Source organism: Pagrus major, chromosome 5, assembly GCF_040436345.1.
Source record: "Pagrus major chromosome 5, Pma_NU_1.0".
Classification (NCBI taxonomy): Eukaryota; Metazoa; Chordata; class Actinopteri; order Spariformes; family Sparidae; genus Pagrus; species Pagrus major.
Genome location: NC_133219.1, coordinates 10,323,263 through 10,338,330, shown reverse-complemented (window position 1 = coordinate 10,338,330; position 15,068 = coordinate 10,323,263). Strand labels below are relative to the sequence as shown.

The 15,068-nt window shown below is 42.7% G+C and overlaps 1 protein-coding gene across 1 annotated transcript in view; it reads right to left on the bottom strand.

Moving 5' to 3' along the window:
* The window catches only part of adgrv1 (adhesion G protein-coupled receptor V1), a 110,587-nt gene extending 102,885 nt beyond the window's left edge, over positions 1 to 7,702 (bottom strand). The window contains exons 1-6 of the mRNA XM_073465312.1: positions 7,517 to 7,702; positions 6,583 to 6,732; positions 3,881 to 3,976; positions 789 to 893; positions 518 to 631; positions 12 to 242 (exon numbers count right to left, since the gene is read on the bottom strand). Coding sequence (XP_073321413.1) covers positions 12 to 242; positions 518 to 631; positions 789 to 893; positions 3,881 to 3,976; positions 6,583 to 6,732; positions 7,517 to 7,702 — 882 coding nt within the window. The remainder of the gene's footprint in view (positions 1 to 11; positions 243 to 517; positions 632 to 788; positions 894 to 3,880; positions 3,977 to 6,582; positions 6,733 to 7,516) is intronic.
* Between the last annotated feature and the right edge of the window lie 7,366 nt (positions 7,703 to 15,068).

Sequence of the window (15,068 nt, the reverse complement as noted above, 5' to 3'; positions counted from 1 at the left end):
TAGAAATGAACCTCGGTGTCAACGGAGCCGATGAGTGACCCATCCTCAGTCAACCGTCCACGGGTCACATTGAGGGCAATGACTCCAGCTGATTCTTGCACAGCCATGATGGAGTGGGAGAACCGCAGTGGGCTGTCATTACGCCGGATTCTCAGCTGGACACTGCTGGCATTGGGCCTGAGGAGGGCTCCACCTGCCACACCAGTTAGCCTGACTAAGAACACCTCATCATCCTCTGGGATCTGACAAACAAAGAGAAGGAGACACATTCACATAAGGTTGTACATTTAAGCAGCTGAGTACATAACAAACCTGTTTGCTTCTTTCACACTTTGAAAATCTGACCTTTAAGAATGACAAACCCATCAGGGCATATATTCTTTGCCACAATACACTTTCCAATAATTACTAACTAACAATGTCTGTAAAAGACAGATCAATGCAAGGTAATCTTTATATGTGCCCACATATGGATTAGTTTGTGTCAATTTGCTTAAAAGAAGATTTTATTCAATACCTGGTCATCCTGGATAAGGACACTGAAGTGCACTACAGCCTGTCCTACAGGAATGGTGATGTTCCCTCTGTCTGGACTGAGATCCTCAATGGCAGGGTTAGGACCTCCAGAAATCTGAACAGGAGGAGTTACGGTGATGTTTATATTCAAGCATGCCCATTTATCATTAATATGCTGAACATAAACAATGGACTATTTCCTACATAACATTAACGTCACATCCTTTTAAGTACTTTCTTCTTTGGTGTCATGTACAGTGCATCCCTCTCACCTCATAGTTCACGGTCACGGTCCCAAATGTTCCCTTTTCTCTAATCAGGGTGAAAGGCACATAATGGTTCCTTCCTCTTGGCTCATCGGCTACAATCTCTTCAGTCTGTGATGAAAAGAGTGAGACAGCAAAAAACCAGACAAACAGAAACAGAACCCCAATTAGTTCAATTCAATAAATTTCAGCTGTTTCTTGTTCCCAATTTTAATAAATTAAATCATGAAACAAAAAAGGCCTCATATTTGAAATATTGCAATAACAAACCAAAACACAAGTGTAAATAGACCCTGAACAGAGAGTACACATGAGATGAATATCTCTTTACTGACAAATCAAAGACAGATCCTAATCAGGTACAGCCAGCCTACTGCCAACATAATAATGTAACCAAGAGAATGTTGAGAATTTGTTTTTATATGTTTTGAGGTCTGTCCTCTCAATTTTGGAATTGCTGCACATTGTTACAGGTACTCATCATAACTTATTATAGTGAATAAATATTTTCTAATCTATATGTGTTTTAACAAATGATTAATTTGTAAACTGCTTTGAAAATATGTTTTTTGATGAAAGGTAATGCTAATAAAGTAATGAAAATTATTTGAATTGGAAGAGAGTGGGGATAAAGCAGTGAAAGCTACATAATCCATTGTGTTATGTTTCAGTAAATAAATCTGATGCAGCCCTGAAGGCTATATTCCATGCTAACATGGAGTGATAATTAATTTCACTGCATTTGGTAGTCCTTATTGTGGTCTTAAGATTTGGAAATCAAATCCCCTTCTGTTGTCCCTCATTATTCCAGCTCAATTTGCCATAACCAAAGAAATTCAGGAGAATGCAAACACAGAAGAAGAAAATCAAGCAAAGAAATGCTGTACAGAAATTAATTCAGTACTCTAACATAAACACATCTCCCAAGGCCAGGAGGCCTTTATTGATTCTAAGCAAGCCAAATCATTATACAGCATGTGAGACCATCTGGGGTTGGTAGGGCAAACAGTTCCCAATATACCACAGCTACCATGGAAACGTTGTAAACTCCCACTGATAAGTGAAACCAGGGAGTGTTGTGGTTTTAATTGCCCCTGGAAACCCACAACCACTAGATGGTCACTTTTCCCACAACCACAATACTGGCATGATTGAACCCCAGTCTGCAGATATGGGTCCAAATTACTCTACTTCTGTTACTACTTACTCACATCAGTGGGCTCACTTCTTATTTCACTGGTCACAAATTCAAGTGTAGGTTGTTGTGGCCGGCTAAGTATTACAATTCTGGTGACCACAGGTACCAACTGGATGCAGTGTGCATAAAGTGGGAACATGACTGGAGCCGGATAAATATATTGATAGTAGGAGGAATATGTTATCAATAAGTGTAGCTGTGGCAGGAATTTAAAGGGATAGTTCGGATTTTTTGACATGAAGTTGTATGACATCCTCACCATCAGTGTCGTGCATCAGCAGTGACTTTTCCCCCACTGCGTCCTGTGAGCCGAGGTCTGTCCCGCTGTTGTTGCTGAAGAAAGTAGTTACGGCTAGTTTGCGGGGTCACGAAGATAAAGCGTTTTGCTTCAAAAAACTATATCCGTTCAAAAGAGTAAAACATTTGCATCACAAAATCGTTTACGACAAAAAAGTCAGACCTCACGATCACCTGGCACTATTTCCCCTCCCTTCGTATCACTGCGCGCTTCCGCCTGTTGACACACCGCACCGCTCCGTCAGCTGTTTCACGGTGTTTACATGCTCGGATGGTAAACGTAAATATGTCTGACTACAAAACGAGTGATGAAGACATTCCTTTTACCACAGAGCCAAAGGGATATCTTTATGAACCCGAATACACAGACACAGAGCTTCGTCAAATGGGAGTTAGAACGGGCAGAGAGAGAGGAGAGAGACAGAGAAGCGGTCCAAGCTGAAGTTGGACCTGTACAGACAGTACATAGTTGCTGACAATAATAATAACAGTCATCATATAAAAAGGCACCATCTTTAGCTTGTAGATAGTTGTTCTTACCTGGGGTCGTGGCACAGCAGCACTCTTCAAAACATGTTTCTTCCTCTTTCCTGGGTGTGTAGGAAAATAATCGTCCTTGCTGAAGTGTGCACTACACACACAAAGCTTTTTCACCCTTGGCAGTCTCGCTTCAATGTTCAAGCCTATGGCAAGAAGCCAAAGTTGCCTAATAGCAATGTCCTTGACAGGAAAGCGGTGAAATATATACGGCGACTTGGTGTGATCTTTGTTGTTGCAACCCGGATAATCGCAAATCCGCACCATTTTTATATATCCTCTTGTCTAATAATCTCGCTAGTACTCACGTTAGCTCTCACGTTAGCTCTCACGTTAGCTCTCTCGTTAGCTCTCTCGCACATCCGAGCAAGTAAACACCGTGAAACAGCTGACGGAGCGGTGCGGTGTGTCAACAGGCGGAAGCGCGCACTGATACGAAGGGAGGGGAAATAGTGCCAGGTGATCGTGAGGTCTGACTTTTTTGTCGTAAACGATTTTGTGATGCAAATGTTTTACTCTTTTGAACGGATATTGTTTTTTGAAGCAAAACGCTTTATCTTCGTGACCCCGCAAACTAGCCAGAACTGCTTTCTTCAGCAACAACAGCGGGACAGACCTCGGCTCACAGGACGCAGTGGGGGGAAAAGTCACTGCTGATGCACGACACTGATGGTTAGGATGTCATACAACTTCATGTCAAAAAATCCGAACTATCCCTTTAAGTAAAGGGCAGTCAATTTAACACTTCTTATACCCTTAAAAAGAAGCTGACAGTTTCCCAAAGGTTTAAGAGAAGAGTCCAGGCAGTTTGTCCTGAGAAGAACCTGAAAATTTCCCATTTTCAAAATAATTTGTATAAATAGAAAAATTCTTGCCTTGTGTAACTGCGTTTACTCAAAGCTGCTGCTGTTTCAGCACTAAGAGTGTGTACACATCTAGAAGAATAACTGCAAAGACTGTACTGAACTTTAATCAATGATACATTTACATTATAAAATCATGTAAGAAACTATGATAAACTGATGTAGACTGAATAAGATGCATGTGGATTACGAGCGATTCTTACTGAGTTGAAGGCAATTATTCCAAAGGCATTGTCATTGGATAGGATGGTGATGGTTGCCTTGTTTGGTGTTCCCAGTGTCACGCCATTAGAGGAGCTCTGGAAAGCAGGGAGAATTTAAATGGTTAGATATAACCAGGCCAGATATACAGTACAGCATATATGCACCTGAACACATCTTAACCTCCCCCAAAACCAGTGTGCCTGCCTTATCCACTGTCTTCACTTCATTTCTGTGCTCCCACTGAGAAGCCCCAGTGAGAAGGCACAAAGACAGGAAGTACTGGTCTCAGCCCAGTTGATTTGTCAGGTTATTTCACAGCAGGATACCTCTTCAGGACTGGTGCTGTGCTCTGTGATTCGACACTAAGACTTGACAAACTTTAAATCTCAGCAGGCTTAAAATCACACGGTGACTTCACAAAGCTTACACTCTGTGTTTTTAACTTGACAAAAAGAACCATAACCTATGATCTGTGCAAGGGTTTTCCTTTTTCTGAACGCTCTTAAAGAGAAAGACCACAGCCTTGTTATTTGGTGAAACTTTCCAAGGTTTCCATTAGTGAGCTCACCAATGTTTTCACAAGTATCTCATGGACCAACTGTGCTGACAACCACCTTGTTTGAGCTCAAGTGCACAGGTTTCCACCAAAACTTCCAAAATCCCTTTGCAACGTACAAACATCTGGACACAGGCTAATTAGCATATGTGCGGGCGTCTGGAAAATGAATACGAGACTGTGAGAGTCTTGACATGATGATAAACAGAAACACAATTTTCTCCCTCAAACACAATTTCAAAACGTTTTCCATTTTTTCAGCCAAACACAATCCAATTGAAAGCTGAGAAAAACCACTTTATGCATGTGTGTGTGCGCATGTTAAGGTGAGAGCAAGCAAAGGAGAAAATGAAAAACAAGAAAGCGCTCAGGCCTCTTGCATTCATCCCTCTATTCAAACAGTGCTTCTCCCAGCTGTAACAGAGCTTTCTTTCCGCTGCTGAGCTCTTGTAGCGGTCAACTCACAGACACAGAATCCACATGCTTTCACAAAGCCAAGCCACTGGCCGAGCCAGGAAGCTGCTCACACACATATGCACACACTCTTGTGTTCCCAAACATACTAAAATATACAGCAATTCATGCTAACAAATTAGCTAGTTACAGACCAGCTTTTTTATACCCATGTAGCTCTACAGAAACCCTGCTTCCCATAACCTAATATGGTACGACCCATGGCGCTCAGACGCTGCACCTGCTCTGCTCCATAACAATTTTACACTATTTTTAAATGAGAGGTCTTATTCTGTCAGACTCACTTCGAACAAAGTTCGTTAAATATTTCCTCTTGAAACATATTTTACACATTTAACTGTCAGAAATGATAAATGTACCCTGATCAACCTGTTATTTCTTACTTGTGCTTGATCTATGACACCCCTTTGTAGTGCACATCCATCCTCCAGACAGTAGTTCAGTAAACTGATAGGGTAGCATTTGGCCAAAGCTTTGTCTCCGCTGTAGTGTAAACAGAAGGGCTAAGTGGGCCTCATCTGGTCTTTCACTCTAGTAGCAGGCTAAATATGGGCTTGTACTACTGGATTTTAACCAGATGTCCCAAAAATGCAGTGTCAAATTGAAAATGTTGTGAGGAAAGTTACTCTTGCCGACAGCTGTTCAGTTGTTGAGTTGTTGCTGTTTAGTGAATGTACATAGCTGACAATCAGTGATTCACAGTGACCTTTGTCTTAGGTCTTTTAGTGAGGGATAAGACGGGCAGACAGCGGGACCAGGCCCCCCCAGCTCATCAATCAAACTTGACAGCTAAAGGCTACATGAAACCATGGAGATAGTCTCTAGGTGTGAGGCATCCTGGGCTGTGATGGTAAATCCTTTGACAAGGATTTACAATGTAAACGCATTAAAAATAATTTTTAAACTTTAAAATACCTATAGCTGTCCAACATCAAGACTATGTGCAAGAGCAGAATCACAGTAACATGCTACAAAAGCCATCTGTCTGTTATTCATATTACAGCCTTAAGAAGCAAGTTGCACCTTCTGTTGTATGATATGGTGTGTTTGGTAGTGTCAGCAAAAAAGTCTCAACATGCATGAAAAGATTTCAGTGTACTTGGTTGTGAATCCATTCATTCATTATAACAGACCGAGCTTTCATCTGCAATGGTGTGTAAATTGCAATGGTGAACACACAACATATACAGAATTGGAATCCACGGAACGGACATGCCCATCAAAGTCAATGGGGACAGTGAATGAGGGAATTACTTTAATCTACTGTGTGTGGATTCTGTGGCTGTCAAAGTTAGTTTCTTTTCACAAAGGTGTCTTTTAGTGGGGAACCTCAGAGACGCACATACCATTTGGCCCCACCCAGGCCAGCCCTGACAAAGTCCTGTAGAGCAGACACATCAAAGACGTTGCAGCTCAGAGCCTCCCAGGGTTACTGTGGCTGCCACCCCCGCTCTCTATTGCTTAGTAGCTGGGGTTGGGGTTTAAGACGGTCAGGGGAAGAATTAGAACAGCAGGACTTTGTGGAGAGGAAGCTTGGGAGGTGAGTGGGAACTTAACAGGGAGTCGTCTTCAATAAAGAAACAGACATTTGGCACAAAATGCAAAGGAAAAGTTGGCAAACACAGACATTCTGTGACAGACATTAACTTTCAGACCATCATTTGACTTTACCTGGACTGTAAGGTTGAATGTAAATGTCTCATCGGCTTCAGGCAAGTTGTCATCTTTCACAGCAATGAAGATGGTCTTACGGGACTCAGTGGACAGCAAGAAGGCTGCAGCGTTAACAGCTTCAAAGTCTCCTGTGTCGACTCCCTCTAGCTGGGTAAAACAAGGAAATATAATAATTGAATGAGAATAGAATGATAATTGTATCATTCATCATTTCACTAAAGTGAGCTTCTTTCTTTTCTGTTTGTTTGAGATCCTTTTTGCATTTATTTGAAAAAGTACGAAGGAGAGAAACAGGAAAGGCACAAGAGAAATGGGAGACAACATGGCATTGCAGATCAAAGATCTGTTTAAACCCAGGATGCTGCAGGTACATGATTTGTGTTACAGGCTTGATTTTTTTTTGCCTGTAACGGCTCTTTCCCCAGGCAAAAATTTGTACTCCTGTCTCTTTCCTTCCTTTCTACTGATGCCTTTATCTGCTTGATCTTAAGTTTTGCTGTGCTTTTGTCTATGCCCAAGGAAATCCTGATATTACGCACTATTTCATTAACTAATAAGGAAGCCCAGGAATCAAAGTTTAATAGTTTCTTTCAAAAAGAAATATGGTAAAGATATCAAGAGGCATAGGAACCCCCCCAACCATACTTCACTGCACGACCAGCTCGCCTTACCAGACACCAACTGTGAGCAGCTGACACTAGCCATGTGAAGGACGTAAAGCCAAAACACACTGTGTGATTTCCAAGACAGTTTCTGCTGACACACTGGGTCTGCACACTAGCCCCTGTCTGGCAAAAAAGATTCTGATTCTCTTCCTCACTGGGCATACAGGTGACAGCCCAGCAACACAGCAAGGTGATGAGATACAGGCAGAATAGATGAGCATGTATACACAATGAGTCATCCGTAATGAGCTTGTCCCGAGTCTTACCAGAACCAAAGCCGTCACATTGACCGGATCTCCCACTCTCTCCACGACCAGCCGGACCACAGCTGTGCTGCTCTCGTTGACCACAAAGTCAGTCTGCCCCAGGAACCGCAGCGTGGCTGACTCAGACGTAGTGCCAGGGATGGACCGAGCCAGAATCAACCCAGCTAGCAGGAGGACAGGGAGCATTCCTACGAAAAAGAGGGAAACATTAATAAAGATGCAGAGAATATAGACAAAATATACTGAAATAAAGCAGAGGCCAATATGGGTACATTTTGAGGAGTTTTACAAATTAAGAAAGCTCGAGAAAGTGAGCTTTGAGTTCATTCTGGGCATACATAAATAGACCCAAGATTTTGTGTTTTAGAGATCTGTTCTGATACACAATCACACTGCACACATTCTGAGTCAGAAATGTTAATGTGCACCTACTAATCGCCACTATAAAGGCAAATCGCATTGCAGAAAACTCACATAACATCAAAATCTTCATTTAGAGACCTCTGTGATTCAATATTAAGATGAAACAACAGAGATGAGGACAATGGGAAAGCTTCCCAGCCATATTTACAAAGATCAAGAACAACTCTTGTCACAGACATCGTCCATGATGAGTAAAACATTCACTTTACAAGCATCTCAAATTCAAATATGATACCACCATATTCTTTACACTGATGAATGCTGATATTAAAATCAAACAATATATGGTCAGTTTAGATTAAAACTAATGTGATCCACAGACAGTATCGAGTGGCCAGATGTTCAAAAGGCCTAACTTTTGAAAATGTGCAGCCAGGCTGACTGGCAGGCTCGCTGGTCACTGTGGTCGAAATGATTCATAACATTATTCCATAATTCCAACGGCTGTTGTCCTCATGTTGTCATAACTGTTGAGGCAGTTGTTGGTGTAGTTAATTCTTGAGGACCACATGAATATATTGCCATGCTAGAATAAATATGATCACTCAAGGTAGTTTCAGTAATTCAGCATGAAGTTATAATCCTGCGCTGCCAACACTTTCTTCTCTCTGTCTCTAATTATCTTTTTTGCCCCCCTGCTTCCTCCAATCATCCTCACTTCTCAGTTTGTCTCTTCTACACCCCTCTGCCTCTCAACTCCTCTCCTCATCTGCCCTCTGCTCTCCCTCTCCTCTCCTCTCCCCCTGTCCATCCTGCCCAGCTCTCTCACCCAGAATAATCCTTAAGCTGGATGGAGCCACTCAGACAGTTGTCATGGTTAACACAACAAAACAACACAGCATGACAAGTGGGGTGGAGCCATCTTAAAGCTAAACTGCGGCTACTTCGTCATGTCTTTCCCCTCCCTGCTGCTTTCTACCCATCCCATTCATAATCTGCACCACGCAGCCTTGCCAACAGTATGAACACGTGAGGACTCTAAAAAAAAATATTTGCTCTTAATTACAAGGTTGAAAAAGAACATCCGCAGCTACGGTGGATGAAGTCATGCTGTTTGGGTCTTTTCTCATAAGCAGAAATCGTTTAGGAAAGTTGGACATTGAAAATATCCCATTTTTTCATATGTTCCATTACTGTTATATCAATCTGAGTTATTCTCAGTATTGGCTGGTGTTTTTACAGCAGCCATCCATCAATCAGCTTGTCATCTTAGACAGGAGAACAAGCAAAACACTGTATCAGCGTTCAAAATTGTTGGTTGACAGATAGTCACATTCAAGTGATGCAGATGTTATAGGTGTGTGTGTGACAGCATGTGTGTGAGTCTGTGTAATGAGGTTTATGTCAAGGGGCACACAAATGTGTGTGTGTGTGTGTGTGTGTGTGTGTGTGTGTGTCTCACACGTTCCAGCAGTGGAGAAATTGCTGGGAAATCCATCAAAATAGGATTTAGAGCCAGTGGGTAGCGGGGCTGGACAGTGGGGAACAGAGGGTGAGGCTAAGGGGGAAGAGAGGTGAGTGTGTGGCAGGACAAAGAAGGGCCGGAGCTGAATAAATCCTGTTATCCGCCCTCTCTCTCCTGGTTTTGGGAACTTCCTGCACCACTGACCAAGAGCTTGAATGAAATGCTATAAACCCTCTCTCTCGCACTTTACACAGTATAGTTCTATAATATTGCAGGGTAATAGTGCACCTGAGGGTGTGTGCAATTTCAAAGCATCTGGACACCTGCTAGTGCATATCCACTCGCCTGCCTAATTCAGCTATATTCCATGGTTAAGGTACCAAATGTCTGCTTTAGTCATGGCAATACATCTTTGACCACAGCCTGCAAACTTTGCTAAAAATTTCATCATGTAGAATCACACATTTCTCATTTAATCTCAGTCTCTTTATGTCATCTCTGCTTTCAGTTTTCGGAACAAAAGGTTTGACTTCTCACACACTACTTCTCCAGTAAATCGTTGTGCCTCAAATCCACTTCCAATGTTTCCAAATGATTGCCTAACATCGCTAAGACCACAATCTTTAAGATGGATGGTAGCAAGCATCCAACCCTCTCTTCTCCTAACCCCTTATAACAGAGAGGTGGTCCGTTTCGCATCCACTGACCCAAATGCTTCCTTCAAAGAGCCTAATACAAAGCAGATGCTGTGTGGATGGCACAGGTCTGTTTTATAAGCGGTGGGGCAGTTTTTGTGCTGACATCACGCATTGTGCCAACCCTGACCCCGGGGACCGCAGGGGGACCAAGGATCTGTCTGTCACAGCAAAAGGCGGCGTGGAGTGCCTGGCGCAGACCTCTGACATTGATAAGGCTGGGAGTCAGAGTCCATGTTGAGAGGTGCACAGAGACACAGTTGCATGCGTGCACACACACACACACAAACGTTTGCATACATGGATGTATTTGCATGAGCTGGCACCGTCAGCATATGCATCCAAAATGCAAGGTCTCAGTGCTCAGCTCGGCAGCTGGGTGACAGGCCAGGACACTGGAGAGTTCTGAAATGCATGAAAACACACTGTCCATCACAAATATACTGAGCCAAAGAAACACAAAATGATGGCAGGGGCCAGGACTGTGGGAGCTGGCGCTTTAACAAGCCACAGACAAAGCCACAACTAAAGAACCTTCATATTCTGAACATCCAAAATTGCTTTTATTGACTTATTTTGTGAATCTGACCTCAGTCAGCTGACTTATTGCGCTGCTTTATTTCCTGGAACACGCACATAAAATAATCATGCATCACCCACTATATATAGCACCAGGGACGTGCAAGGTCAGTCAAAGCTGGGGTTGCTGAGGGGTCAGTCCATATAATGACATCATTGTAAATGATGCTCGACATTCGTATTTCTTCTATCTATTTGAATGACCAGAATCATTTATATTTTGTAGTTATTAACCACAATTTCCAACAATTTGAGAACATTTTGCACTACAGCAGACCACAAGCTTGACCAACAACATAGTGCAGCAATGAGATGAAGAGGGAGAGAAATTTCCCAGACTTTAAAAACTTTGCAAAACTTTGCTGTCTATGATAAATTCTTAATTATTTGGACCTTCTTGTTAATTTGTCATATATAATATATACATATGATAAAGTTTTTTTTAATTTGTGCTCAAAGTTTTGGCGGGAGCTGCAGAAACTTCAGGACCCCTAGTATAGTATATAGTACTGGCTAAATATGTGATGCAGATCATTGTATTCATCCACAGCAGAACAACTCTTTTATAAGTCATCAAGCTGAAATGAAAATCAACTTTCAGCTTGGAACAATCCTGAATCATTCTCACAAACAATTAGGTACAAATTCCAAAAGTATGTGTTTAAATCGGATTATTATCTCGTTAAGCCTTGACCTTGAACCTGCTTTCACCATAACCGTTTTTGTTCATCACATAATACTTCCAGCTAACTTCTTTCTTCTTTTCAATATGCAGAGTCATTTAGAATTATGGTCCTCTTGCACAAGCAGGGTTTGTGCCTGCCAGGAAAGTTTCTTAGTGCTGGGCATTGAGCTCCAACAGGAGTCCCCACCTAAGCTCAGATCAAAGCTGGAGGGAACAATACATAGGAAACACACACATACATGCACACAAATGCACACAAATGCACACACACACACACACTACATGTATCCCTTCAGCATCCACTTGCAATCACTCACTCCTCTCTATCTTCTGATCTCTCCCTGTCACACATCTTATCGCTTCCCTCTTCTTGGAGACAAACTCCTTTTGCTGTATCTCTGTGATGGACAGCTCATCACCAGTGAGCGTTCTTTTCTCCGCAGGCTCAAACATGATAAGCCACATGACCAGTCACTGTGATAAGTGCTGGTCACTGGTGGTTTGACCCCCATCACCTGTCAGTCCTTCTTAAAGCAGCCTACCGGTGTCAGTGGCCTGATCACAAAAACTATTACAGCGGATCCCTTGCAGACACACCACACACACACATACTCACTCGCTAACTGATCTATTGGATATCCCTGTCAGAGGCGCTGAGGAGGTGTCTGGTTGCAAGGCTGCTCCTGGGGTCAGCACTCGACGCTGATGCCTCTAGGGTTACTCCTAACAGTGGCCTCTGTGTCGTAATCTTTAGCATTAATTATTCACTGCAAGACTTCACAGTCAGAGGATGGTAGTAAGCGTGACAGTGCAGGATTCACCGTATAGAACGTGACATGTGCCGTCTGTGGCTGGTCAGGTGATCGGGCTGTCGACACAGGTATACAGTGAGTGATCACAAATGTGCTGTCACATGCTGTTAGGTAGGTCGGTAAGTGACTTGAATTTCTCTTAGTTGACAATGAAATATTCCTTGTCGTGTGAAATCAGCTCTTTGGAAGCTCCTCGAGGTAAAGTACCAGACTCTATAATCATAGCCAAGGACTTGCCTTTCCCCTAGTTATTTAACTGAGAATTATTGGTATTGGAAGCTTGAAAAAAAGGAAAGCCATTCTCTCACTTCCTTCCTTGGTAGAGAGTGTGTGGGATAACAGTCTGTAGAGTTTTAATCAAGGGCTTTCCCATGAGGCATCCCTGCCTTGAGGCTTCCCTGGTCCTGAGACGCCCTTGGTGAGGAGCTTGTGGTTATATCTGGCAGTTGGTCACATGCACACACGCACATGCACATGCACACACACACACACACACACACACACACACACACACACACACACACACACACACACACACACACACAAAGGGATCTCCAGTTGTCTGACACTGGGAGGCCTGCAGTGGGATCTCATTCATCAATCTTACAGCTCTGGTCGGTGATCTGGAGTCAGTCTGGCCACAAAGAGAAACTGCTCTGTCATTACCATCAACTAATATAACAGTGTTCCTGGAACGTTTGTGTGTGTCTCCTCAGGACAAATTCACACTAAAAACCGACCACGCAGACAGTATGACAGAGAGTGACAGAGATAAACAGAAAAGTAAACAGCAATACAGAGACAGATGGTGTGGTGGGCAGAAAGACATACAGAAAGAGGTGAAAAAAGGCCTTCATATGTATCTGTATTTTTGCATGAAGCCAGTCTTTTGGGGATGTGAGCAACGGAAAATGGCGGGTTATTATTCAGGGGTCAGATTAAATATGAAAAATATCTTTCAAGAAAGGGTTTATTAAAGTCCCCAATACCTTAAATGCAAAATAAAAAAATCTAATAAAACTATGTAATTTAATGCATATAAACAAAATGTTTTTCATTTCAAAGACAGGCTTCTGCCAGTTGAACTTGTGTTTGGCCCCAAACCATGGTGCCTCCTCTGCTATGTTTATTGGATTGTTTTCTGTTTGAGCTGTACTCCACGCTAAGCGATGCCACCAGCCCAATGTGTGTCAGGCCCTACCTCAGAAACCACCCACCGTCCGTTCTCAGCCCGGCGTAGCCGCGGCTGCCATACCCGGTCAACTCACAAGCCCATAATTGCACTTCACATGTAGTTTCTCCCTCTGGTATTTTTAGATCAGTGAATGTTCTCGCCATGCAGGGAAGTTGGGGAGAAGAAATTAAGAAACTTAATAAGCGAGTAGAGCTAAAACATACATCATTAAATCTGACAAAAACTCTGTGTTACTCACTGGGCTTATTTTGGAGAGCTCCAGCCAAAAACAGAATTCTATTTATTTTGAGGAGAAAAACAGAAAACCTACCATTAGTCCAACAAGAAGGAAGGGAAAGATTTGGGGGAAATGCGGATGGCAGCTGAATTGCAGCCAAATTATGCCATTCCACATAAGGGGACCAAGAAAACACTTGAATGAATACCTCTCTAAAGAACAAAAATGCATGAGGTCAGCCTTCCAACTATTGTCAGACAATACTTTTCAACCAGGCATTTCTCCTTCAGGGGCAAGAGGCTGCCAATCAAGTGTGCATTTTACTGTGAAAAAAGAAACAGAGTGAGGGAGAGTTTTACTGAGGTATTGTCCTCACGGCTGTGGTCGGCTGCTCTTAAGTTGAGCCAATGGCATTTCGCATCTCTAACTAAAAACAAGAGTTTTTTTCTTCTTCTTGGGAAACAGTGGGAAGCAAGGAATATAGAAAAAGGAAAGTACTTCCAATTGAGTAGGAACCAGTGCGTGAGCAATTTAGAGCATTTTCCAGTTTGAGCGTTGGCTGACTGATTAGCCTGTATGACACACAGTGATGGAAGCAGACAGAAAAGCACTTTCAGGGGATTAAACAATGTTGTGCTCTCCACAGTCTCGCAGACCAAAGGGCCAAATTAGAAAGGGTATTACTTCATTGCATGTAACCGGTTGGGCCTGGATGAAATGCTAATTGCATTTCAAAAGAGTTCCCAAAACAGAGAGGCAACCCAGAACGGGGGTGTATTTTCATTGGAGGAGAAGCGGGACTTTACGATTCACTGACTAGCACACAATTTTAAGGAGCAGGCTTTTTTTCACTCATGCTCCTTTTTGTGTTTTGTGTGCATTTCTAAAATTGCCACAGTTCTCGATTCTTTTGTTTCTCCCACTTTTTGGCACGCTGGCCTCCTCTCCCAACAGAATCCAAACCATCCTATTCAAACTCACTTCTTTTCTCTCGGCTCTACTCTATCACTCCTAAACAAGGACATGCACAGCACACACATTCCCGATACAGTAGGTGTGGGGCAGCCCCTCTTTCAAGCCTTTGCAGCATTGAAGGGCCAGATGGCAGGATTGAGGAGGAGGCAAATCCTTGAGCGGGTATGGTCAGGAGATTCCTGATTATCATGCAGAAAAAATAAAAGAACTGTTGCTTTTAACTGCCACTGTAACAGATGCATTTATAGGTGCCTACATATAACTGAAGCCATATAACTGTTGTACACTTAACGAAAAAACACACCAATCAATTTCAACGGTATCTCATCTTGCATTCAGTAACATTCAATATAAACCATTTCTCCTCGGCAGCGCATCACAGATCACACAGTGAAAGACACAAAGACGTGGGGTGTGTTTTTCCATTTACAATCTCCTGATCTCTTGGCATGTTTTACTCACAAACCTATAATCTATAATGAAAGGCATCCAGAGAAAGTGGATAAATACGTCTTTTTACAACGATAAACACACCCTGCCACCTCTCAGCCACGCTCGCATCAACC